General features: G+C 45.3%; 2 protein-coding genes across 4 annotated transcripts in view; one reads left to right on the top strand and one right to left on the bottom strand.

The window, feature by feature from the left end:
• The window catches only part of LOC140317674 (nuclear cap-binding protein subunit 1), a 189,229-nt gene that overhangs the window by 165,408 nt on the left and 1,365 nt on the right, over positions 1-22,456 (bottom strand). Inside the window, exons 2-23 of one of the 3 annotated variants that reach the window (XR_011917787.1) lie at positions 22,256-22,344; positions 22,060-22,160; positions 21,820-21,976; positions 21,624-21,731; positions 21,130-21,251; positions 20,618-20,687; positions 20,243-20,458; positions 20,019-20,116; positions 19,876-19,939; positions 19,685-19,795; positions 19,016-19,080; positions 18,878-18,940; positions 18,707-18,781; positions 18,097-18,200; positions 17,874-17,996; positions 17,472-17,574; positions 16,550-16,643; positions 16,368-16,471; positions 16,176-16,293; positions 15,955-16,098; positions 15,072-15,185; positions 14,393-14,823 (exon numbers count right to left, since the gene is read on the bottom strand). Coding sequence is in view for 2 of the 3 variants with exons in the window: in XM_072395151.1 (XP_072251252.1) it covers positions 14,710-14,823; positions 15,072-15,185; positions 15,955-16,098; positions 16,176-16,293; positions 16,368-16,471; positions 16,550-16,643; positions 17,472-17,574; positions 17,874-17,996; positions 18,097-18,200; positions 18,707-18,781; positions 18,878-18,940; positions 19,016-19,080; positions 19,685-19,795; positions 19,876-19,939; positions 20,019-20,116; positions 20,243-20,458; positions 20,618-20,687; positions 21,130-21,251; positions 21,624-21,731; positions 21,820-21,976; positions 22,060-22,160; positions 22,256-22,344 (2,357 nt within the window). In the remaining variant the exon portion in view is untranslated. Of the gene's footprint in view, positions 1-14,260; positions 14,824-15,071; positions 15,186-15,954; positions 16,099-16,175; positions 16,294-16,367; positions 16,472-16,549; positions 16,644-17,471; positions 17,575-17,873; positions 17,997-18,096; positions 18,201-18,706; positions 18,782-18,877; positions 18,941-19,015; positions 19,081-19,684; positions 19,796-19,875; positions 19,940-20,018; positions 20,117-20,242; positions 20,459-20,617; positions 20,688-21,129; positions 21,252-21,623; positions 21,732-21,819; positions 21,977-22,059; positions 22,161-22,255; positions 22,345-22,456 lie in introns of those variants that run through there. The other 2 variants (XM_072395151.1, XM_072395152.1) reach the window with 2 other exon arrangements.
• Positions 999-13,955, top strand: slc49a3 (solute carrier family 49 member 3). Its single transcript, XM_072395150.1, has 10 exons — positions 999-1,421; positions 4,988-5,146; positions 5,318-5,534; positions 6,388-6,464; positions 7,908-8,045; positions 10,173-10,289; positions 10,389-10,541; positions 10,996-11,153; positions 12,066-12,169; positions 12,284-13,955. The coding sequence occupies exons 1-10, from the start codon at positions 1,269-1,271 to the stop codon at positions 12,439-12,441; spliced, it is 1,434 nt and encodes a 477-aa protein (XP_072251251.1). The 5' UTR covers positions 999-1,268; the 3' UTR covers positions 12,442-13,955.

The raw sequence follows: 22,456 nt of genomic DNA on the forward strand, positions 1-22,456 counted from the left end.
GCTTGACCCAAAGTGTCTGCTGCCATAAATCATCTTTATGGAGAAAATATGACCCCTTTGGCATCAAGATGCCGTTCAGTTTGTAGGTGGGAAGTTTTCATTTGGAAACAAACAACAAAGAAAACCCAGAAGAAAGTAACTCTGTCCAAATGTAAAAAAAGTATCACAGCTTTAAAGAAAAAGCTTACACAGGGATGCAGAAACACTGCTCCTGCATGGGGTTCATTCTGCTGTGAATGTGCACCTCAGTGTCTCTGCACCAGTGAGATAAAGCAGCTGCAGCAGTTGGAGAGAGTCTGTGTCAACCTGTGAACATGAATAACAGGCTATAAGACAATATATGTGCTACTAATACACGTTATTCACCGGTGCTATAGGGAAAAACAGATAAATTAAAAGTTTGGTCAGCATTTTTCCTTAAGGAAGTCAGATATAAGCCTTAATTATACATGAAAACCATGTGATTGATTTAAAACTTTATTAACAAACACACTAGTGACATCTACAGCGCTCCTACTTTGCAGGGAAATAAAACTCCTAATTTTCTTGTTAAAGTGTCAAAGTAAACTTTCAGCCTTCATCTGAACAAGAGGAAATTATTCACAAAAACACTTAATAAGGTCAAAAAAGGCCCTTAACACCAGCTAACATCTGGATTTTCAGTGCAGCAGGAGATAACTCTGCAGTAGTGTTGGGTATTTATCAGCTCAGGCTCCAATCAGCATTTAGGGCAGTCTGAGCGGGCAAATGTCTCACATGGAGGGTCTGTGCACAGCCTGCAGGATACAGTGCGATGCCATACATGTCCTATTTTTACCCTTTTTATTGAAACTATTCTGAGGATACTCATTTGGGTTTGAGTTAATTTAAAGAGATGTATTAATGAAGGAATAAGGAAAAATTCGATTTTTTTTGTTTGAGAAACAGCGGTTTCTGAGCTATTTTTAAAGGACAGAGTGGTTCATCTTTCTACTGGAGGATCTTTGTGCAGTACAACAACAATTCCCTGATTGTTGAACCGATACTTGCTGACTTTTGCCAGCTGCCTTTCCGGCGTCTATTTGTGAGATAAATTCACACAAGAGTCAATCAGATTTGACAGAGTTGACCTGCTGCCTGTTTGAACAAGCACAGAATCGGGTTTTAGACTGTTACGGATCTGCTGACCAGCTACAGCTTAAACTTTGTAAAATGTCCGGGTGTTTTTGTACAGTGTGACGTTAGCTAACAAGCTAACAGAACCGCCAGGATTAGCCGGTCAGGTCGTCATGGAGTCCAGCGGCGAAACGTCCGAGATTCGGACCGTCTACGCGGCCGCAGGAGCAAAGCCAGAGCTTAAGAAACTTCTGCTATTTAAAGTTTACAAGAGGAGGTGGTTTATGCTGCTGGTGCTGTGTCTGTTAAACTGCTCCAACGCAACGGTGAGTCTGCGGTTGGTGTGTTTTGGGGGTGAATCACGTGACCGCACGTGTCAAAACTGTGGTTAAAGTGGGACAGAACGCGAAGACGCCGGCGCGGTATGGAAGCCCACTTGTGCAAAAACAAATTAAAAAAATTAAATAGACATGGAGTTTTTTAATCAATGGAAAGGATGTGTTTGGTAGTTTTTCCTTCCTGTACCTTTATTGTATTCATTTTTCATACTTCTATTTGAATTATAAATAAAATATGGCACTAATTTTCCTCAACCATAAAAAAAAACTTTATTTAAAACTGTAATTTTGAAAGTGAGCTGATGGAAAATGAAGATCGTGTTTCTTCAGCATCGACTTAAGTTGTAATTACATGTTGTAGGTTTGACTTTTTATTGGAGATCCTGATTATTTTTTAGCAGTGTGTAAGTTTACATGAAATTAGTAGAAAATTCAGTGCTGCATTAGTCTGACCAAAGCCAGATTTATCTCACTGAAATAGTGTGAAATCACAGCTGGATTAAAACGAACCTTGTAGTTTCAGTTGTTCATGAAGTCCTTAATCATTTGCTTTGGTTATTGATCCAGCGGACGCTGATCCCATGTCCAGAGGCGCTCCAACTACACTCATGAAAACTCAAACTACGTCTAATTTTTTCATTTCTGATGCAGAAGCTTAGACAAAGATTACCAGAAGTGATCAGTTGTTTCATAAAAAGATTTTTATGGATTATTTCCCTTTTTGAACGAGATTCCCAGATCTTTTAGCTCAAATATGTCACGATCCGTTGGTTTTTGTAGTTCGGTTCCGACTCCTATGACCCATGTCCCGGTTTTCCCTGTTTTGTTCATGTGTCATTGTTTTATTTTGGTAGATCCTGATGTTTTATTCACTTCTGTTAGTTCTACTGCTGCTCGTCTCTCCCTGGTTGCCCTCAGCTATCGGTCATTTATCCATCGGTACACCTTCTCCTGGTTTAACTTTGCTCCTTGCCAGATTATAGTTGTAATCCAGTGGTTCTGTGTCTTTTCCTTGTGGTTCCTCCCCGGTCAGTCGGTTTGAGCCCGTTTTAGTTTTGTTTTTGCTACGTTCTGATCAGTTTATTGGAAAACTACCGTTCATCTTCACCAATCCGTCCTTTTCCCTCCAAATTACAACTACGAATCACAACAAGATACAGGAAATGAGAATTTCATCCTTAAAATAGTTATTTTGCCCACTGTGAACGGTGCCAAAGTGCCAAAATGAAAAGAAACTGAGGAGAAAAGTACCTGCAGTATGCAGATTTCACACATATGTGGTCAAAATTAGAAAGACTCACTTCTTAAAATGTTCAAATAGAGAATGGGCAACAATGGCGCGGTAAGTTGCATTGTGGGTAACGGTCGCCATTTTCTACGGAAAGCCGGACGAGCGCAAACGCGGTTCTGTCCGATAGCAGCGAGAGGCTCAACATCCGAGACAAAACGCCGAGTTGAGCTGAGCTCGAGCTGGACATTTCAAACAGAGAGAAGCTAAACGAAGAAGGAGAACAGGAAATGACCCGTTTCGATTGGTCGCGCGATCTGAATGAGCGACCACATCTAATCCTGCGCCTTACAGCTACATCCAGGCCGTAACTCAGCGGCTTTGGTTGCTTAGCGACCAAAACGAAAGCTTCAGTGTGTTTTAACGTTTCCTTTCGGGGCTTTTTTTGTAATTTAGGGGAGTTCTTAGTTTGGAGAGCAGCAGCTTCACTGAATGAGTGCTGGATATGTTGCGCACGTGCCTGATCACATGCACAATCAGCTGATTCTCCTTTCAGAGAATAACACAGCTTCATAAAACAGTGAAAAGCACATTCCAGCACAGGTGAAGCTTAATTTTTCCCTTTGAAAGACGGCAGGAAAGAGTGACTTTCTGAACGGATTCCCTCTGAATCGTGGCAGAATAGATCTGCAGCTTCTGGCTGCTCGCACGTGTTGACCGATCAATAAATCTCTTGTGGATTTGGACTTATTTGTTCTTCTCTTTCTGATAAGACGGAGCTTTCATGTTACTCTCGGCTCAGTTCTTTGACCTTTCTCGTCGTATTGATTTGCTTCTGGCTAAGAAGTTGCAGATTGTTCGACATGCTTCTCTCATTAATATTTAATTCAGGCCCAGCATCCTGTTTTCTGCTCCTCTCGTTACGTTTTTTTAAGACTTTTTCCCCCTGTAATGTTTGCACGACTCGTATCAGTCCCCGGGGACGTTGTCTTTGTGAAGCAGAGCGTGCCTGGAGGCAAGTGTGCCGCTCCAAGCCCCCCCCCCCCCCGCCTCGTGCATCTCCAGCTCCTGCGGGACTCGTCCTTTCAATGGGAGCCATTGTTTCCGGAGAACTGGTGTTGAACCCCACAAAAGAAGCTCAGCTGGTGGAGAGTCATTCATGAGGTGGCAAATAACAGCTGATGAGCCAGTTGGACATCAGTCAGTGTGACATTAATGTGCCCATGGGAGGGAGGATTAATAAAACTATCAGAGGGGGGGGGGGCGCTGATTGTTAGTCTTGTTAAAGCAGCTTATAATAATCAACCTCCTCAGAATAAAAGTGATGAATTTTCTGTTTTTCAGCCTGCGTTTTGTACACTTCATTTAGGAGTTTCTTCCGAGCAGAATCCTGATTTCTCATCATGTCAGGAACTGTTAAAGTGACACAAGTGGCCCAGAAACCTGAAATAACACCTAAAATCAAGCGGTTTGAGATGGATCATGTCGCGTTTTCAACAAATATTTGATCATAAACCAAAAAAATACGACAAAATAGTTTAAAACTCGTCCGCTGAGCGCATTTAAAATGTGTTTGATCACCTCCTCGTTTCACAGTCACATGAAAGATGAAGCAGGCAGAGTTTAGACACAGAGGACAGAATACTGAAGGAATCGGATGCTTTGGATGGACTCGTCACAGACGGGCCGCAGCTACTTTACAGTTTTAGTCACAACGTGAAACTAAGCTCGTATTTTAAACGTTTTAAAGCTGCAAAAGAAGCTCTGCTCTCTGCTGGTTTACAGAAGGTCATCCGGGCTTCATCCCATCAGGAATTAAAACTGCTGAACAGTGATAACTCCAACATATTTATGAGAATTAAACACCAAACTCAGACACAGACAAATCTCACTGCTAGCTCCCGTTTATGTCCTGAATTTCTTCCTTTTACTGACAGAAACGTTTCTGAGAGACTTTTTGGCAGGATGACCACATGTTTCACATCTAAGGCAACTTTACCTTCAAATAATCACCATTAAACTGTTGAATCTTCTGTGTAAACCTCAGTTTTATTCCTCTAAAGCAGGGATGTCAAACTCTGGTCCTGGAGGGCCGCTGTCCTGCAGGTTTTAGACGTTTCCCTGCCTCAACACACCTGATTCAGATGAAATGGATCCCTTCAAAAGATTAAGTTCTGCACAAACCAGCTAATGAGCTGATCTGAATCAGGTGTGTTGGAGCAGGGAAACAGCTAAAACCTGCAGGACAGCGGCCCTCCAGGACCGGAGTTTGACATCCCTGCTCTAAAGCTTTGTTAAGAGCAGGATTCTGGATGTGTCCTCCCAGATATGGCTTACCTTCGCACCAGTGGCAGACCAGTCAGCCCAGTACCTGAAGGTCTCTTTGGGGGACATCAACTGGTTGTCTCTGGTCTACATCGTGGTGGCCATTCCGCTCAGCTTTGGCACGACGTGGATGCTGGACACCGTTGGGTTACGGATCACGGTAGAAACTGCTTTTAATGTGACTGGGAGCTCAAACTCTGGCTCAGCGTCAGTTTTGGATGAAATGCATGTTAGTTTATAGATAGATGTGTGTGTCTGGGGGGGCTTTGGATCAAAGCTGCAGCCAGATGAGCAGCAGTTTGACCTTTCACCTCTCTGCCAACCTTCACAGCTGGTCCTGGGGTCCTGGCTGAACATGCTCGGCGCGCTGGGACGCCTCTGCGGCACGCCGGAGTCGGGCGTTTATCAGCTCAAATACGTACTGGTGATGGTGGGTCAGACCCTCGGTGCTCTTGCTCAGCCCCTCATCATTTTCACCCCCACCAAGCTGGCGGCTCTGTGGTTCCCCGACAGCCAGCGGGCGACGGCCAACACCATCGCCTCCATGTGTAAGCGACTGGAACAGCTGGCTCTTACAGCACCCCTGAACACTTTAAAGAGGGCTTTTTCATGGCATTATTTGAATTAATCATGAGGATTTCAGGTAGATTTGTCTGATACTGCACTTTAGGACACGAGATGATAATTTAATGGCTTTAATTTTGAATTAAAGGCTTCGTATCTGGTTAAATACCATCTCCCTCACAGCCTCACCTGATCCGTTTGACTAATTATAGCAGAGCGTACAGACGCCACGTGATCCCAGATCCTAAAGATCACTGATCCCATTAAATCTGGAGCCTGCACTTTACAGGCCATTAAAACAAAAACCGAAGGCTATTTGGAAAGGAAATAAAAGAAATACAGAAACTTACGGGAACCTGGAGTCGTTCACTTTTAGTTTAATTAGGACTTTTAATCTCTTGTGTCTGTCGTCCAAAGACCTTAAAAATGTGACATTATGAGCAGGAACGTTATCTGTCCATCTTGTGAGACTTTAAATGCCGCCTGAATGAAAAATAAATGAGTAAAAAGGAGCACAGTGAGCTCTGAAAGGCTGTTTTAACTTCATCTGCAGCACCAGAGGTTCCATCTCTGTCATTTCCTGGTAATATGACCCAAATATCTCACTTTGTTCACCACTTCCACCATGCTGCCTGCTGAATGAAACGAGGGGATTCTGGCACGCGGTCCTTCTCAGTTGCAGCGATCGTTGTGACACCTTTGTGTTGTTTTCCTTTATTTGATGCTGTTTGGAGGAGTGAAGCGGGGAAGTGAAAGCGGTGCGCCCGCTGTGCTGATTGTAAATGTGGGACAGGGACCAGAATAACCCTCACATACACTTCTGCTTCCCCTTCTCAGCCAATCCCCTGGGCATCCTCCTCGCCAATATCTTGTCTCCCATGATCGTCAGAACCTCAGAACACATCCCACTGCTGGTAAGTTCAAGTCTCCGTTTCCAACTCTGCGTCAGGATCTGTGCCGCCACATGATTGGTGGTTTAAGTTTGTTTAATAAAGTCTTAAAGGAGCAGGAACATCCCTGGTAATCCAAAAGAAAAACGCCCCCAAACCGGAGATGAATCAACGCAGCAGGAGTGACAGAACCAGTTAGAAACCAGGTGAGAGATGATAAAACAGGAAGTTAGGTCGACTGACTGAAAACTGGAAAGATGAAGTACAAACAAGCTCAAAGAAGACGACTCAGACGAGACAAAACTGGAGTGAAAAGGATAATTCCACCGTGTGTCAGCTGGAAGATGAATAATTAGAAGAAACACCTCGTTATTCAGCGTATTATAAAGGTGCTTAAAGACATCTGGTGCATCTTCTCGTCTCTGTTTCTCTGTTTTATATGCAAGTTATTTAGGTTTTACAGCATTTAACAGCATTCATCGGCTTTTCTTTGTCAACTTGGAGCTATTTGGGATTATTCCTGATTTAGTTTGACTTTTTTAGCAGCTTTCAGTGTCGAACTTGACAGAAAAACTCAAAGTTGGTGCCGTTTTTAGCGCTGCTGGTCAGCTGAGACTCGCTGTGGGAACTTTGCATGTTTCCTGCACCTGTGGGGTTTTCCTCCCTCACTTCAAACATCTGCATGTCATTAGTTATGGGCTGCATGTGTGAGCATGCACTGTTCAACCATGTTACACTCAAGAGAAAACTGAATAATTGTGTCAGTCGAACCAAAACCGAGCTTTTAAGATGCATTTAAACGTGTTCGTCCAACCAAAATGAACTAAATCAGATCATAATGTGGTTGAGAATCAACGCTCGACTCAAATGGGTTTTTGTCTAAACTGGAAAGTGTAAACGGGTATTAATACGCCCCATTTTCCAATAAAGCTGCTCCCATTGACATATTTTCTGTTTATTTTGTCAGGAAAGTGAAAAAAGTCAGAAAATGTGACTGAAAATCAACCCATTAAGACTTCGTGTCCATATGCCGTCACTTTGAGCATCTCCAGACTGTCGCTCTGCTCTAATAAGATCCTGGAGCCTATCCCAGCTGCCACAGAGCGAGAGGCAGGCCGCCACCGAGCTGAGCAGACAAATGAACAACTTTGACTCACCAGGTGACCTAAAATGCGTGTTTTTGAACATGCAAACTCCAGCCAGTCAGCTTCCTGATGCGAGGAGGCGCTGAACGCCACACCCTGTGCTGTCTGGCATCAGATCCCCTCCAGTCCATGTTAACTGAAGCTGGAACTGTAGCTCGACTCGACCGTTTCCTGCTTTTTTTAAGCCTGTGCAGCAGAGAACTGAAGAGAAAGCAAAGAGAACAAAGATAGATGTCTGTGAGGTCGCTCTGAAGTTAATACATCCTGGGCTGGGTGCTCCCACCCATTCACCACCTCTTCATATGTGTTTCTCCTCCTCCAGCTGCTCATCTATGCAGTCCCAGCATGCTTCATCTGTTTCCTAGCAACAGTGGGGATACGGAGCAATGAGCCCCCCACCGCCCCATCAGCCAGTGCCGAGTCCTCCGCATCAGAACCGTTCGTACAGGGTTTCAAACTGGTAAGATCTCACAGATTAACTGGAACATCTCCTCTGTCACCTGAGCTTCGAACTGCTTTCAATCACTTTTAAAACAACGTTGCTGATGTTGGTCAAATGAATGTGTTGCATTTAAACAGAAAAGAAGGTTTTATTCTCCAACACAGCCTGAACCCTCTGAGACCAGCTTTCTGTCATTTCTTTAAGGAGTCTTCAGGAATAGTTCTCCAGGCTTCTTGAAGGACATCCCAAAGCTCTTCTTTGGATGTGGGCTGCCTTTTGTTCCGTTCTCTGTCAGATGATCCCACACTGCTTCAATAATGTTGAGGTCCGGGCTCTGGGGAGGATTCATCCCTCCATAAGACCTGTTGCCACTGATTTTCAGTCCACTTCTTGTGTCATTTGGCACAGCTCAGCCTTTTCTCCCTGTTTCCCTTCCTTAAGAACGGCTTCTTGACAGCCACCCTTCCATGGAGACCATTTCTGATGAGGCTTGGGCCAACAGTAGATGGATCAGCTGAAGGTCCAGATGCATCTCTCAGGTCCTGTCAGGTCACAGCTGGATTTTTTCCTCTTTCTTAAGGACATCACTTTCAGATCCTGTTCATCTGCTGTAGATAGTTTTTTAGGCCTGACACTTCTTCTTTTGTCCTCCACTTGTCCAGTTTCCTCAAATGTTTTAAGGACACACTGCACACCATGCTGAGATATGCCAAGTTTTCAGCTAATAGCTCTTTGGGAATCACCTTGTTGCTGCAGAAATCCTATTTTCTGTCTGTCAAACTGTGTTTTCTTTGCTGTTTTTCATAGATGCAGCTAAAGAAATGGGAACAAATGATGTGTCTTTGTGACAGGCTGCTGGTAACAAAGTGCCTAAAGATCCAATTTAAAATGGCTTCTTTGCTAAGTTGTCTGTTCTGTGTCGACACAACACTGGTTCATCCCTTGAGTTAGGAGCCTTTTTTCTGCCTGAAGGGTTCAAAGGTCAGAGTTAAGAAAGAAAAAGAAAACACAATCACAGGACTTTAAATTCTTCTCCGTATTGCCCCAAATTCACCACTTCTAATATGCTGCATCGTCTTCACACATGACACCGAGTGGCAGAAACCTGAGAAGCTGCTGAAAACGAGTCGTTTTGGTGTGTTTAAGGTTGACCTTGTAAGTTTCATGCATAAATCGCCACAACAGCAGTTAAAAATGTTGAATCTGAAATATCTCATCCAGTCTATCAAGTTTAGACTTATTTTATCCAACTGAAATTACATTTTTCTTACAACAGAGACAGTCAGGCACCCTAAAATGTGTCTTATCGTCACATTCGTAGAAAACACTGAGATTTATTGTTGTGTTCCAGCAGATGAAGGCACATAAATGACTGTAGTACCTTCAGTTTTGTGCCCATTTAAACAGATGTGATGAATTAGACTTATTTTAGGGCACATGTGAGAAAAGGGAGGCAGAGAAAGAAAGACACCAGACCATTTCTGATGAGGCTTGGGCCAACAGTAGATGGATCAGCTGAAGGTCCAGATGCATCTCTCAGGTCCTGTCAGGTCACAGCTGGATTTTTTCCTCTTTCTTAAGGACATCACTTTCAGATCCTGTTCATCTGCTGGAGATAGTTTTTTAGGCCTGACACTTCTTCTTTTGTCCTCCACTTGTCCAGTTTCCTCAAATGTTTTAAGGACACACTGCACACCATGCTGAGATATGCCAAAGAAGACCTTCAGAAAGCTGGAGAACTACTGATCAAAACCACTTTGGGAGACTGTAAGAAAGTCTGGCTGCTTGCAGAGAAACAGAAAGAAATGAGGCTTTTTCCACAGTACAAACAGAAAGAGAATCATAAGAATGTGACATAAGCCCAGTAAGTAACAACCAGAACATCAGCAGCAGCAGCTTCTCCTTCTGTAACTGATCACATCCTGATACTGACAACATTTATTAGCTTCTGGATAAAGATGAAAACAAACAAAGAATCGGCACCAAATTAGACCCAAGCGCCCGAGTCAAATGCAGTCAGTGCAGTTAATCTCTGCTTCTTATTGGATGTTAGTGTCAGAGGCAGGTGGCAAACGGAGAGAACACCCCAGCAGAAACCCTGTTTCTATCACCTAATCGGTTTGTTTGGTTTTTCTTCCTCTGCAGCTGCTCAGGAACAAAGCCTACCTGGTGCTGCTGCTGTGCTTCGGCTCGGGAATCGCCGTCTTCACCTGCTTCTCCATCCTGCTGGAGCAGATCCTGTGTGTGCAGGGATACACCAACGTAAGTACACATCTGGACCGGGCCGGAGGAATGAAAGGAAAGATTTTAAGCCCCTCTGTTTGTTGGGACTGAACCAGCCTTTGAATCTCACCACGGCAGGACTTCGCTGGCCTGTGCGGCGCCCTCTTCATCGTGTTCGGCATCCTTGGTTCCGGCGCTCTGGGTCTCTATGTCGACAAGACAAAGAAGTTCATCGAAGCCACAAAGATCAACATGAGCCTCTCAGCTCTGGCCTGCATCGCCTTCTCAGTGGTGAGAGCAGAAAACTGTGGGAGACGGAGCTGGTTCAGACCCATAAAGCTGATTCTGGGGATCTCAGAGGGTGTTGGAAGACTTTCTCTGATAACAAATCAGAAGGTTTCTGATCATTTCTCTCTTTAAAAGTGACAGAAACGTCTTCTTTAACACCCTCTGATCTGCAAAGGCAGCGATCCATGAGGAAAGCTTCCAGTTACCTGACTTTTAGCTGTTATTTGGGGATGACGTTAGAAAACAACTGGTCCAGGGATACTTTTGGGTTTCACACAGATGTGATCAGAACAGTTTTCCCTGGACAGGACAGGCAGGACGCTACGACTCGTGACGTATCTGTTGAGTCTATATTTGAGGCCTTATTGTTCCTTTTCATGATGATTTGAGCACAAATTAATGTTCGATTTGGAGTGAATGCCTTTGGGTTTTCTTCTACCTCCTTCCTGCCTCCCAGGTGTCTCTGATGCCCCAGCAGAAGATCGCCGTCGCCACCGTCTGCTCCCTCCTTGGCCTTTTCGGTTTCTCCATCTACCCGGTGGTCATGGAGCTGTCTGTGGAGAGCTCCTATCCGGTCGGAGAGGCCACAGCCACCGGGCTCATCTTCGTGTCGGGGTAAACTCGCCGTCTGAACAGATTTTACTGGGTAAAGCTCGTTCTGGAGCTCAGATCAACTGGAGCTGAAAGAATTGCTCCAGCGGGTCACTCCTCCAGGAGGACTTCCCTCTTCCTCCGACTGGAGACAGATGAGCGAGCAGGTGGAATATCACCAAAATAACTGCACAAGGACCAAAGTTTTCAGGCTTTTCTGAATCCATTCCTGTGGGTTGTCTGCAGATTGCACAAGTCCTAAAGTTTCTTAGATTGGTCGCTGTCCATAGAAGCCGTGTTTAACCTTTTTAACCGTGGAAGTGTCTGAAAGTCACGCAGCTGTCAGTGTGCAGGTCTGCTCGTTATTCCCAGAACTTTGTGCCTGTGAGCTACTTTTTTTGGGGTTGTCTTTTGTATCCTTTAAACCCTTTAGTCTGAATTTTGACTCCTTCCTTTCGCTGCTATTTTAATCGCATTTAGAAGTCTTAGAACTGGTTTAATTTTACCCGTAAAGCACTTTGGCTTCACTCGCTGTTTGTTTTTGTAAATAAAGTTTGGTGAGAAACTGGAGGGCATCAGGACACGAATCAGCCTTTTAGATGCAGTTCACTTACTTCTTTTACCTTATTGGCTTTAACACAGTGGGAGAATGTGGCTGAAGACGGTTAACGCTGATTATGCTGAAACCAGCGTCTGATTCAGTTTGTTTCCTTCAGTTTAACGTCTGTAATCATCTATAATCTGAATAGTTTTCATCACTCTGCACCTGAGAGGTTTCATTTGAGCCCATTTACAGCCAGTTCCGCATCATATGTGTTTGCAGCTGATGAATCCTGCTTGTTTTGTGGATGTTTGAATGTCTTTAATGTAAAAATAATAAGTGACTGCGATGTGTTCAGGTGGCGCTCATGTATATTTGACTGTTTCTGTCACCAGGCAGGTGCTGTCGGTCCTCTACATCATCATCCTGCAGGCTTTAACCAAACGGCTGGCTGACTCTCCTCTGTCCACCTGCGGGGATGAAGTCCTGAGCTGGAGAGGTAGAGTCACCCCCTCCGTTCTGCTCAAAGCCTTAAAACGTGTCAACATCTTGAGTGAAAAGAGGTAAAAGAAGATTAAAACCCAACCTTTTCTGGTCCCTCTGCTGTCCTCAGTGCCCATGATGGTGATGGCAGGACTGTGCTCTTTCTTCACCTGCCTCTTCGTCTTCTTCTTCCACACCCGCTACAGACGCCTGGAGGCTGAAGAACAAGCAACGTACGGGGAAAGAAATGCCCGCGGCGGCGAAGGCGCTCCGAGCGAAGACACGTGAAGAATCCCAGCTCCAGCTCTCAGACATTCCCACATGCTTTATGTTTATGTGCCAAACACTTCCAAACTCAAACAGATTCATGTCATAATCCTGCAAATATTCCACACAAATGGTCTTTAAAGTCATAAAATGTTCTCCAGAATCTGGGAGTTTGTTACTTACCGATAACATGTAACTCCGTCACCCCCCCCCCTGACGGAGGGTTTCCATTCAGAGGCTTTGTGGGAGATACATTAATCAGTTATCACACAAACTAGTTAATCTAGCAGCTGATCCTCTGACGCTACCTGAAAAAATGTGGAAATAGTTGTGATTTTTGGCCTTTTCTCCGGAGCGAATAGAAGGAAAAACAAGGAGTCGTGTCCCCCACAGAAAGAAAGAAGAGTTTCAGCTCCTTCTTTCCGTCTCACTGCACCAAACTGAAAATCCCTTTCATCCACAGTCCATGACTGCTTCCCTTCAACCAACTGCACCCCGAGTTCTCCTCTTCAGAGATGGAAGTTTGTTTTCCATTTCTTTAAGCTCCCCTCACACCAGAAGACTTAGAAAAGACTCTGAAAGACTATCAGCTCACATCTAAAGACCAGAGTTTAGAGTTTTTAGTCCCAGACTAGCCTCAACTAGATTTTTAGATTTTTTCCCATCATGCTCAGCAGAAGTTTCACATAAATGGAGGAGAAGCAGCTTTTAGCTGCAGCTGCTCTGGTCTGTGCAGTGGTTTGTAGGGAAAAACCCAACAAAAAGAAGAGAAACGCCACAGAATATCACTTGTTTTTCTACATCTGCCGACATGTTTGTTATTGACTGTCTGCTTTCCTGTTTCTGATGCTGTCAGAGCTCATCTATTGGCTGTTGATCTGTGATAATATTAAACATGTTTGATATGATCTGAAGCCCAAAACTGGGGAAAAACTGCAGATTACTGCCTTAAACTTAACGACTGAGATGACGGGAGCGCGCCGAGACTCCAGTTCGACTCCTAAAGACTCAGTTTTCAGTCTGGGGCTGTGGAAATCGTTTCCTGTGAGCCCAGCATCAGTTGTACATCTTTATTTTCAGACCCTTTGAGTCCGACACCCTCCCTGGTTTCCCGTTTACAACCTTAACCTTTAAGTCCAAACTGAGGACCAAAAACCAGCATCTTTAGTGGCACTCGGAGCAGAATTAGCCAGTTTTATCATCCTTTAACAGCTCAGCAAACACTCATATTCTGACCTGTTTCAGCAACACAAATTACAAGGCGACTCCATCATTTTCAGGGTATTTTTTTTTTTTAAGCTAGAAAGTTTAACTGTTAGATGAATTCATTTTGTGGAGCATCTGATTTATTTTTCTAACAGAAAATGATTAAACTGCTGCTGTTTAAGAGCACCAACGAGATGTTTAACATGTAGATGTGGGACCACTAAAGAAACGACGGGCTCATTATTAACAGCGTCGTCTTCTTATGGACCGCTGCTGCTTTTTAACCTGCTGAAGCCTCACAGACGTGGAGTTTGTGCAATAAAAACAGATTAAAGACTCAATCTTACATTTTTATTGATTTAAATAGGATTATTCGTAGTTATAGAAACATTTTTTAAGCTGTCAACAGGCACAAAATGTGACTGCTGTCTGTGTGGAGGAGACATTTTAACTGAAGCTGAAGCTTTCTGTCCGTAGGTTTACTTTCATGGTGTGAAAGGAGGAAATCTTTTACTTACCTGCTGCTGTAGCAGTCGACCCCAGCTGATATTTACGGATGAGTCGGCTGCATATTTGTCTTTTCAGGTGACCGGAAAGGCATTTGGAGTCAAGAACGACAGCACAAACAAGCAGGTGGATAAAGACTCTGGAGTTTTAATTACTTCCCAATTCCACATAACACAAATATAAAAAAGTAGAGCGCTCTCTGGCTTCAGAGCCGACCTGAAGTCTCCTCCTATGAACATCTCTTCAGCTCGGTGGGGACAGTTCGTACAGATTTAAAAAGACTCATTCATAAGAACACGAGCAGGAGGTAAAAATCAACTAAACTCAAAACAAATCCTATCATAAAAAAAATAAAAAAGGACCAACTATGGCAAACTAATGTTTGAATTCCTACTTTGGAGGACGTCCGAGGTGGCGGCTGCACGTTAACTGAAATCATTGGCACCGAACACAGAGAGGGCGAAACCAACAAAACGGAAAGAGGAGATTCTTGATGCAAGAGCTGGTAGTTTCTAATGTGCCGGTTTATCACATCAGGTTCAGCGTGAGCGCAGGAACGCACGTGGCCAGCGCCGCTCAGAGCTGCAGGGCGCAGAACTGCTGGTACACGGCCAGGATGTGGTGGTCCAGCTCGGCGGTGAACAGCAGGTTCTCCAGGGTTCCCATGTACTGCTGGATGGTGACGTGGTGCTGCGGGGCGACAGGAGACGCACCAATGGGAACGCAGCGGGTTGTTGGATTTCACAGACCAAATGAAAGAGAAAGTGTCTAAAAATAAACGTGGAAGAACCAGAGCGATGACTCAGATTTTCACTTTGACCTGAGCCATGACTCATCGGTCCTCTGCACCGCCTCCTGTGCTTTTAGAGGAACATTTTAGGGCTGCGGCGCCCAGAAAACCACCCGAGTGCGTGTGTGTGTGTGTGTGTGATGTTTACCACGAGGAAGATCTGCTGCAGCCGCTCGATGCAGTTTTTGTACCACGGCGTGCTGATGTCGACGCTGCCCGTCTCACAGCGAACCAGATGCTCCGTCAACAACATGATGAAGCGCTGACGGAGGAAAAGAGAGTTTTAAAGACCAGACCAACGCACTCAGCAGGTCTCCAGTGATGCCTTTTCATCTCGTTCTGCTGAATCAGCAGGAGAACAATGGATGAAGCTCACGTTGGGAATCTTTCCCAAAACTCTTTCTCACAGCAGGAAGCAGAACATTTAAATGATGGAAGTTCTGTGAAATGAAAAGATGGAGCTCGGATTTGACGCCCGGCGTGAACTTTTATTCACGTAAGAGCGCAGAAAAGCTTAATATCATCAACACAAACATAGTTCAACTGCTTTTTTCTGAGAATCTTCCATCATCTCAGATCAGAGTCGTACTGAAGACGCACTTTGTGCAAACTGCAGGAAAAACACACATTTTTAAAGCTGGAGAATCCAGTTAAAAGAGGAGTTTGCACTTCTAATGTTCCTCAGTTTAAATAACAAAGTAAACAGGATCATTTCTCTGTAATAACTGTGTAATAACAACAGTGTCCTTCTGCAGCAGAAGAGAGGACATAAGCTGGAGAATCCAGTTAAAAAAAGGAATTTGCACTTCTAATGTTCCTCAGTTTAAATAAAGTAAACGGGATCATTTCTCTGTAATAACTGTGTAATAATAACTGTGTCCTTCTGCAGCAGAAGAGAGGACATCTCCTCTAACTGTGACCAGCACAGCCTCAAACTGCCGCTCATCAGCTGCAGTGGATGAAGAACTAAATAATCAACACTTCAGCTTGAAAGCTTTCTGCTGGCGGAGCCGTCTGGCAGCGGTCGGTACCTGGAAGATGACGAGGAAGAGGTTTTTCTGTTCGCTCTGAGCCGACTCCACCTTCTCCTGCAGCCTCTCGATCTGCTCCTCCAGCTGACCCTCCTCATCCTCGCTGTTCTTCTCCATGTCCTCGTCGTCGCCGCTGTCCTTCTGCTGGAGCACAAACGCATTAGAACTCAAGTGAAAGCCTCCCTGAGATGTTTGAGAGGCTGGGATGGAAACAGGGTTACCCTCTTGTGCTGCTGCTTCTCCAGTTTGTCCTTGGCCTCCTCCAGCTCCTTCTGGATCTTCTGCACGTGTTTATTCATCTTTCGGATGGTGGAGTGCAGGATCTCCCAGACGAACAGTCTAAATGAGGTGAAAAGAGGTTTTTACTCTGCGGGGGCGGGGCCACTTCAGACAACACGAGGTTCTCAGCTCACCTGGTGAACTCGTGAGCCATGTCCTGTGAGAACAGCCAGTTGGCAACAGCGGCACAGTCCACAATCTGCGTCCGGACCATTTTATCCACCAACACGGCGATCATCTGGAACGCAGCAGTGACAGGTTAGAAGAAGAAGTGGCAGATTGCAACATTTTCACGGTGAACAGCGGCGGCCTGCACCTGCGGGTGGTTCCTCCACACCTCGTACACCACTTTGAGGATGTGCAGCTTCCCTTCGTCGCTCTCCGTCAGAGTTTTCAGGATCTCGTGGAACCTGGAAGCGTCAGAAAGGAGAGTTCAGCAGGTCTGCATCCACTGAGGGACTAAAGCAGCGTTCAGGACTGTTGGAGCGTCTCTGAGGCGGCGAGGCAGCGGTCACCGAGGCGCTCAAACGCAAACCGGCGAGCAGAGACCCATCGAGTGTCTGAGCACGGGAAGAACAAGCCAGAACCAGCCAGAACCAGCCAGAAGCTGCCAGAACCAGCCAGAAGCTGCCAGAAGCTGTCAGAAGCTGCCAGAACCAACCAGAAGCTGCCAGAACCAGCCAGAGGCTGCCAGAACCAGCCAGAGGCTGCCAGAACCTGCCAGAACCAGCCAGAACCTGTCAGAAGCTGCCAGAAGCTGTCAGAACCAGCCAGAAGCTGCCAGAACCAGCCAGAAGCTGCCAGAACCAGCCAGAAGCTGCCAGAACCAGCCAGAAGCTGCAGAACGTACGCTTCACAGTGTGTGAGGGTGGAAATCAGCGTAAAGCGTGTTCTTCAGTCATGTCAAACTGAGCTTAATGTGACGCTTTCTTCACATTGAACGTGTTGTTTGGAGGAATGACGACGACAAATGAAAGCAGACATGTTCTCAGCGCCGCCTCCCTTCTCCGACGCGCTGCAGCCAATCAGAGCGAGTGTGATGCCACGAGCTGACAGAAAGGAAAAGGATTAAAAAAAGACAGATGCTCCAGCTGTGCCTGAGAGTCAGGCGTCAGCCCCCCGAGGAAAGCGTCCATTTTTAGTCGCTTTGCTTCTTTTCTGAATGAACTTTCGAACTGCAGGCAGCATTTTGATGACTTCTACGACCGATGAGCCGGTTCCACTGCAGTTAAACTTACTTGCCGAGGGCGCTGAAGGAGTGGCTGAAGGATTTAGCCGCCAGATGGAGCAGAGTCTGCAGGAACACGTCGATCTTCAGAGGGTTGAAGCTCTCCCCTTCATCTGCAGCAACAGAAACAGAAATACAGTGGAGAGGAAAGAATGTGCAGAAAAAGCACCAAACGGGATGAATGCGTGTTAAAATCGTGTTATTTTCTCATGTTATGCCTTTCTGTCCTATGTAGATAAAGTGCCGCCGCCATCCCGCTGATTCTGTACTTTTACAAGCAGAAAAGCTCCGTTTGTCATATTATTCAGACTGGCAGCGAGGCTGAAGGAACCACTGAGCTTCAGCATGAAGAAGAGACGTTTTCCTCCACCGTAGGGCGTGAAAAGGAAGTGGAATAAAGAGTGGAACACACCATCGTTGTCCTCCTGGTTGGGGTTGGGGACTTCTTTGAGGATAGTGAGGATTTCCTCATTGGTCGCCCGGTTCTTGATGGCGTTTCCGACTGTAATGGAGACTGGGTATCCTGGTAACGAAGCTGTGAGGGAGAGGAGATTTATTTCATTCCACATTAAAAATGTCCTGCTTCACACTTAATCTCTGAAGATATTCTCCATGACAACAGAAATCATTCTTACCGGCGCTCTCATCTCCATATTTGAAAGTAAAGATGGGTTCAGCGGGGATGAGGGCTGCGAAGGTTGGAGGGACGATGTCCACCATCCTCTGATGGTACGATAGCCTGAAAGTACAACCGCAAAACAGACCCACTGAGACCGGGAGACATTTAAAAAGATTGAGCTGTTATATTGAGCTCCTATTTTCACCATCTTCATGTGGCCCCATGATGCTGCACTCACTGGAGAACTGAAACTCTTTGGCCCTCAATTTCTGCTTCTCATCGTTGGGAATAAAGTTCACTTTATTTAAGGAACGAATGAAACTGAGATTTCTCATTGGTCATTGAATGCACCATCAGAACAGCACCAGGCACTGATGAAGTAACGGCCTGAATGTTAACCGATTAAAACTGAAAACAGAGGAAGGAAGCGACAGAGGAGCCGACCGGTGATGGAGGATTTAAAGCAGCCATCGTTACGCTTTGTGCTGCAGGTTTTAACAACTTGGGTCAGTTCAGCACATGACCCGTGGTGAGATTGTGCCTAAAAGAGGGATCGACAGCTGTATTTGAGAATAAAATGGCAGAATGTGTCTCCTTCGGATAAAAGGTGTAAAATGCTTTCATACCTCATACTCTTCTCCAGAACCTCTTTGACAAACTTGGGTTTAGGCCTATCCAGGTCCACGGCCAAGCAGTCGGACCTTTAAAGAGGAACGTGTGCGACATCACGTTAGAAAACGGCCGTTTTGTCATGAAAACAACAAGAAATGCTGTGTTCTCATCGAACAATCACACACCAGTCATCCCAGCTCCACCGAAACTGGAAGTTACTCAAATGGTGAGCAAACCAGTTGACAAACCTGTACAACGAAGGAGAAACAAGGTTAGACGGGAGAGGAAAGCCTTGAGTTCCAGTTAATGTGCAGTGACCTTACCGGTCCATGCAGATGGTGTTCATGGTGTCCAGCCTCATGTAAAGCATCTCTGTGGCTTGGGCCAGCTGTCAGGCAGGCGTTAAGATAAAAACTCAGCAAAGAACCCAACTGCTGCCGTTTAAAAGCACCTTTCCACCCGTTATGGGCTTATTATGGGAGGTTTAACCAGGATAAAGAGCTGCTAACGGGAACCATCACAACTGAAAGAACAGTTGCTCGTACCGAACTTCAGAAAGAGAAACGTTAGTCTCTTAACTCTTCATCCACCCACCATCAGAGTCTAACTGGAACACATCTTTAAACATCACAACATAAAGACGCATCACAAGATCACAGGAAACTTCTCTGAGCAGCAAAACATGCAAACATAACAGCTCATTAATCTCTGCGTCTCTGATTTAAAAGAAAGTAAAGAGACTTGAGTGTTTTCTCACACTTCACTGCCAGCTCAGTGAGTGCAAACCAGGCAGGAAGTGCAGAGCACACACAGGAAGAGGCTGATAACGGCACAACTTCCCACAGCAGGTCGTTGTTTACGGCTGTGTTTAAAACATCAAAACTTTATTCATAAAAATACACATCATTATCCTTCACGTTCCACTTTCATCGCCGTTCAGAAACCTTAAAATCTCACTTAGAAAAGAGACAAAAGCAAGAACAAAAGGATACAACTTGGGGCAGCGACCCCGGCTGCAGTTTGCAGAGCTCGATGAGCAGCGCAGTGTACATGACGTCGATGTGTGGCGGCGAGGGGAGATGGAAAAGTTCCCCGAAGATCACCTGATGGGGAAAGGAACTACGTTTAATCACAGCGTTAGCTTTTCCGCTTCGATAAAGAACTAAACAACAGGGACGTATACCTCCACGATGTGATAGTTGAGTGGGATCTTATTTTTCCCTGGATAACTGAGTAACTGAGCCGCACTGAAAGGAAGGAACAGAAACTTAAGCAACGACTCGGACACTTTCCTAACAGAAACCTTGGATCAGGATCACAACCCACCATGTTTTCCTCTCCTTCCAGTGAGTTTTGATGATACAGTTTAGGTTTTCTTCGATGACAAATCTCTCCACAGAATGGCTGCCAGGCATGACGGGTCCCTGCAGACAGAAAATGTGCCAGCTGTGAAAAACCGGGGAGCTTCTCTGTAGGCAGAAGTTTCACTAAAACAGCTGAAATACTGAAGTCATTCTGAACCGAAGGCTGCAACACGAAGACAAACGAACCTCTGGGGCGTCAGTGTAGTCAAACATGCGGAAGATGACCCGGGGCATGGGGTACTGGGCGTCAGGCATGTGGCCTGGTGGGGTGAAGGGGGGCAGGTTGTGCTGCAGGGCCTCACAAAGCACGCTGTCGAATGCGATGTACGGACGGAGGATGTGACGCTCCTGCCAACGGTCTTTCTTCAGCTTCTGAATCTGAGCCCAAAGGCAGTCCAGGTACTAAAATGAAGACAAAGAGGGTTTAAAATGGACTCTGGCTGCCTTCTTTGCCATTTTCACAACTGACAATATGTGCTGCAACTGAACATTTAGCCTGAGTCACTTCTGACACTGCAGAATATTCAGCAGATTGTTCAGATAAACACCGGAGATACGCACCTCCTCCTGTGGGTGGGGCTTCTCTGCAGTCCACACCTGCAGCATGGGGACGTGAGTCTTTACTCTCCTCCTGTTAAATGAGGAGAAAACCAATCGATAGGAATCATCAATCAAGTCTAATTTGATTTATACAAAACGCTGTGCTTCACATAATAAAATCAAGACATACATAAACTCACACTGACAACCACACATGCACCCCCCCAACATGAGCAACATCAACAACAACAAACTGTAACATCTGGCTTGACGCTGAGGAAAGGAAACGGTATCTTGGGGATCTGTTCACACCGGGAAACAGCCCACCGATGACCACAGAGGTCGTTACCACGGGAACCGCCCAGATCAGGACCGGCCGGCATCCACAACACAGCCAGGGCTGCAGGGCAGGAACCCCCAGCCACCCCGACAAGTCGCCAAGTGGGCATGGCCCCCGGTGTGGAAGATCCCCATGAGCAAAAAGTCCCGACCAGGAAAAAACAACCGGTATCAACAGAGATCCGTCATCTTACTTGAGGTAGCCTTCTATCTGGCTGAGGAGTCTGTCCATCTCAACATCCTTCTTCTCATAAAGCTCCTTTCCGACCCAGGGCAGACAGGACAGAACAACGTACACGAACCAGTCCGAACGGACCTGCAGAAGGAAATCAGGGCGCTTACAACACCTCACAGATACCTCAGCTACGTTGAGCCCCACAATAACCACATTATAACTTTCATTCAGTAAAATTTAAAAGTTTGTGTTGAAGCTGCAGATAAAATCAAACTTGTGCTCATTTCATCAAAAGAAACTTTGAAACTCATTAAAAAACCGCCTTAATTACCAAAATCTGTGAAACCAAACAAGGAAGAAGAAGAATTACTGAATATATGACACCAAAGAATGGAGAAATAAATGAATACTTCAAGAAAATGTTGCATACAATTATCTGCATGGACAGTTAATCTATAGCTGAATCAAATGAGAATAATAAAAGATGAATAAATACATTCAACATTCACCGACCTGTGGCACATCTTCCTCCTGAGTAACACTGACAAAATTCTCAAACATGGCCACCATTGAGGGGGCAGCAATCACGTGGCAGTTGACCAAATCAGACAGAAAACGCACCTGAAAAGGGTGCAAATAAAAAGAAAAGAAAATGATAAGTTGCCTAAATACACACTGTGGTGATTTATGATGTCAGGACTCAACATACCAGGTAAACCGCTTCACTATACAAGTTGTTTTTCAGGGTCTCCTTCAGCTGCCTGATCATGGCCTCCACAAACTCGCCTCCAAAGTTGTAGTTCCTGGCATTCAGGAGGCCGACTAAAGTTGTGTAGACGGTCAGTTTCTCAGGCAGGAGGCGGGCTCTGTCGGCAAATAAAACATGAGTGAGAACAACAATGCACAAGTCTTTTAATCCATCCGAGTGTGAGAACATGTAGGAACCTACACGGCACATAAAATACGCAGGATTTTGTTTTTGTAGTTTGGAAGGTCTGCCTCTAAGACGCCGGCGAGGCCCTCCAAGTTGCTCTCGAGGGATGATGTACTCTGTGAAAAGATAAAAGAAAGAAACAGTTCAGTATTATTACTGAAAACAGTCTAAACAATAATGTTCCTTGTGCTAAAAACGCGTCTGTCCTTACTTTTTCCCCCACACGACATATCAGCGACTCGAGGCGGTCTTCGATCTCAATGGGCTCTGAGGTTCTCCTCCTTTTATGGGCTTGACCTTCTGGAAGAGTAAAAAGACAACAACAGGCACAAATGAGCTAACGAAACGGTTAAGATCGTGTTTAAAATCCGTCAAAATACACAATAAATGCAACTGACACGTAAAAAAAAAA

This window comes from Leuresthes tenuis, unplaced genomic scaffold, assembly GCF_036924035.1.
Source record: "Leuresthes tenuis unplaced genomic scaffold, fLeuTen1.0.hap1 SCAF_11, whole genome shotgun sequence".
Lineage (NCBI taxonomy): Eukaryota > Metazoa > Chordata > Actinopteri > Atheriniformes > Atherinopsidae > Leuresthes > Leuresthes tenuis.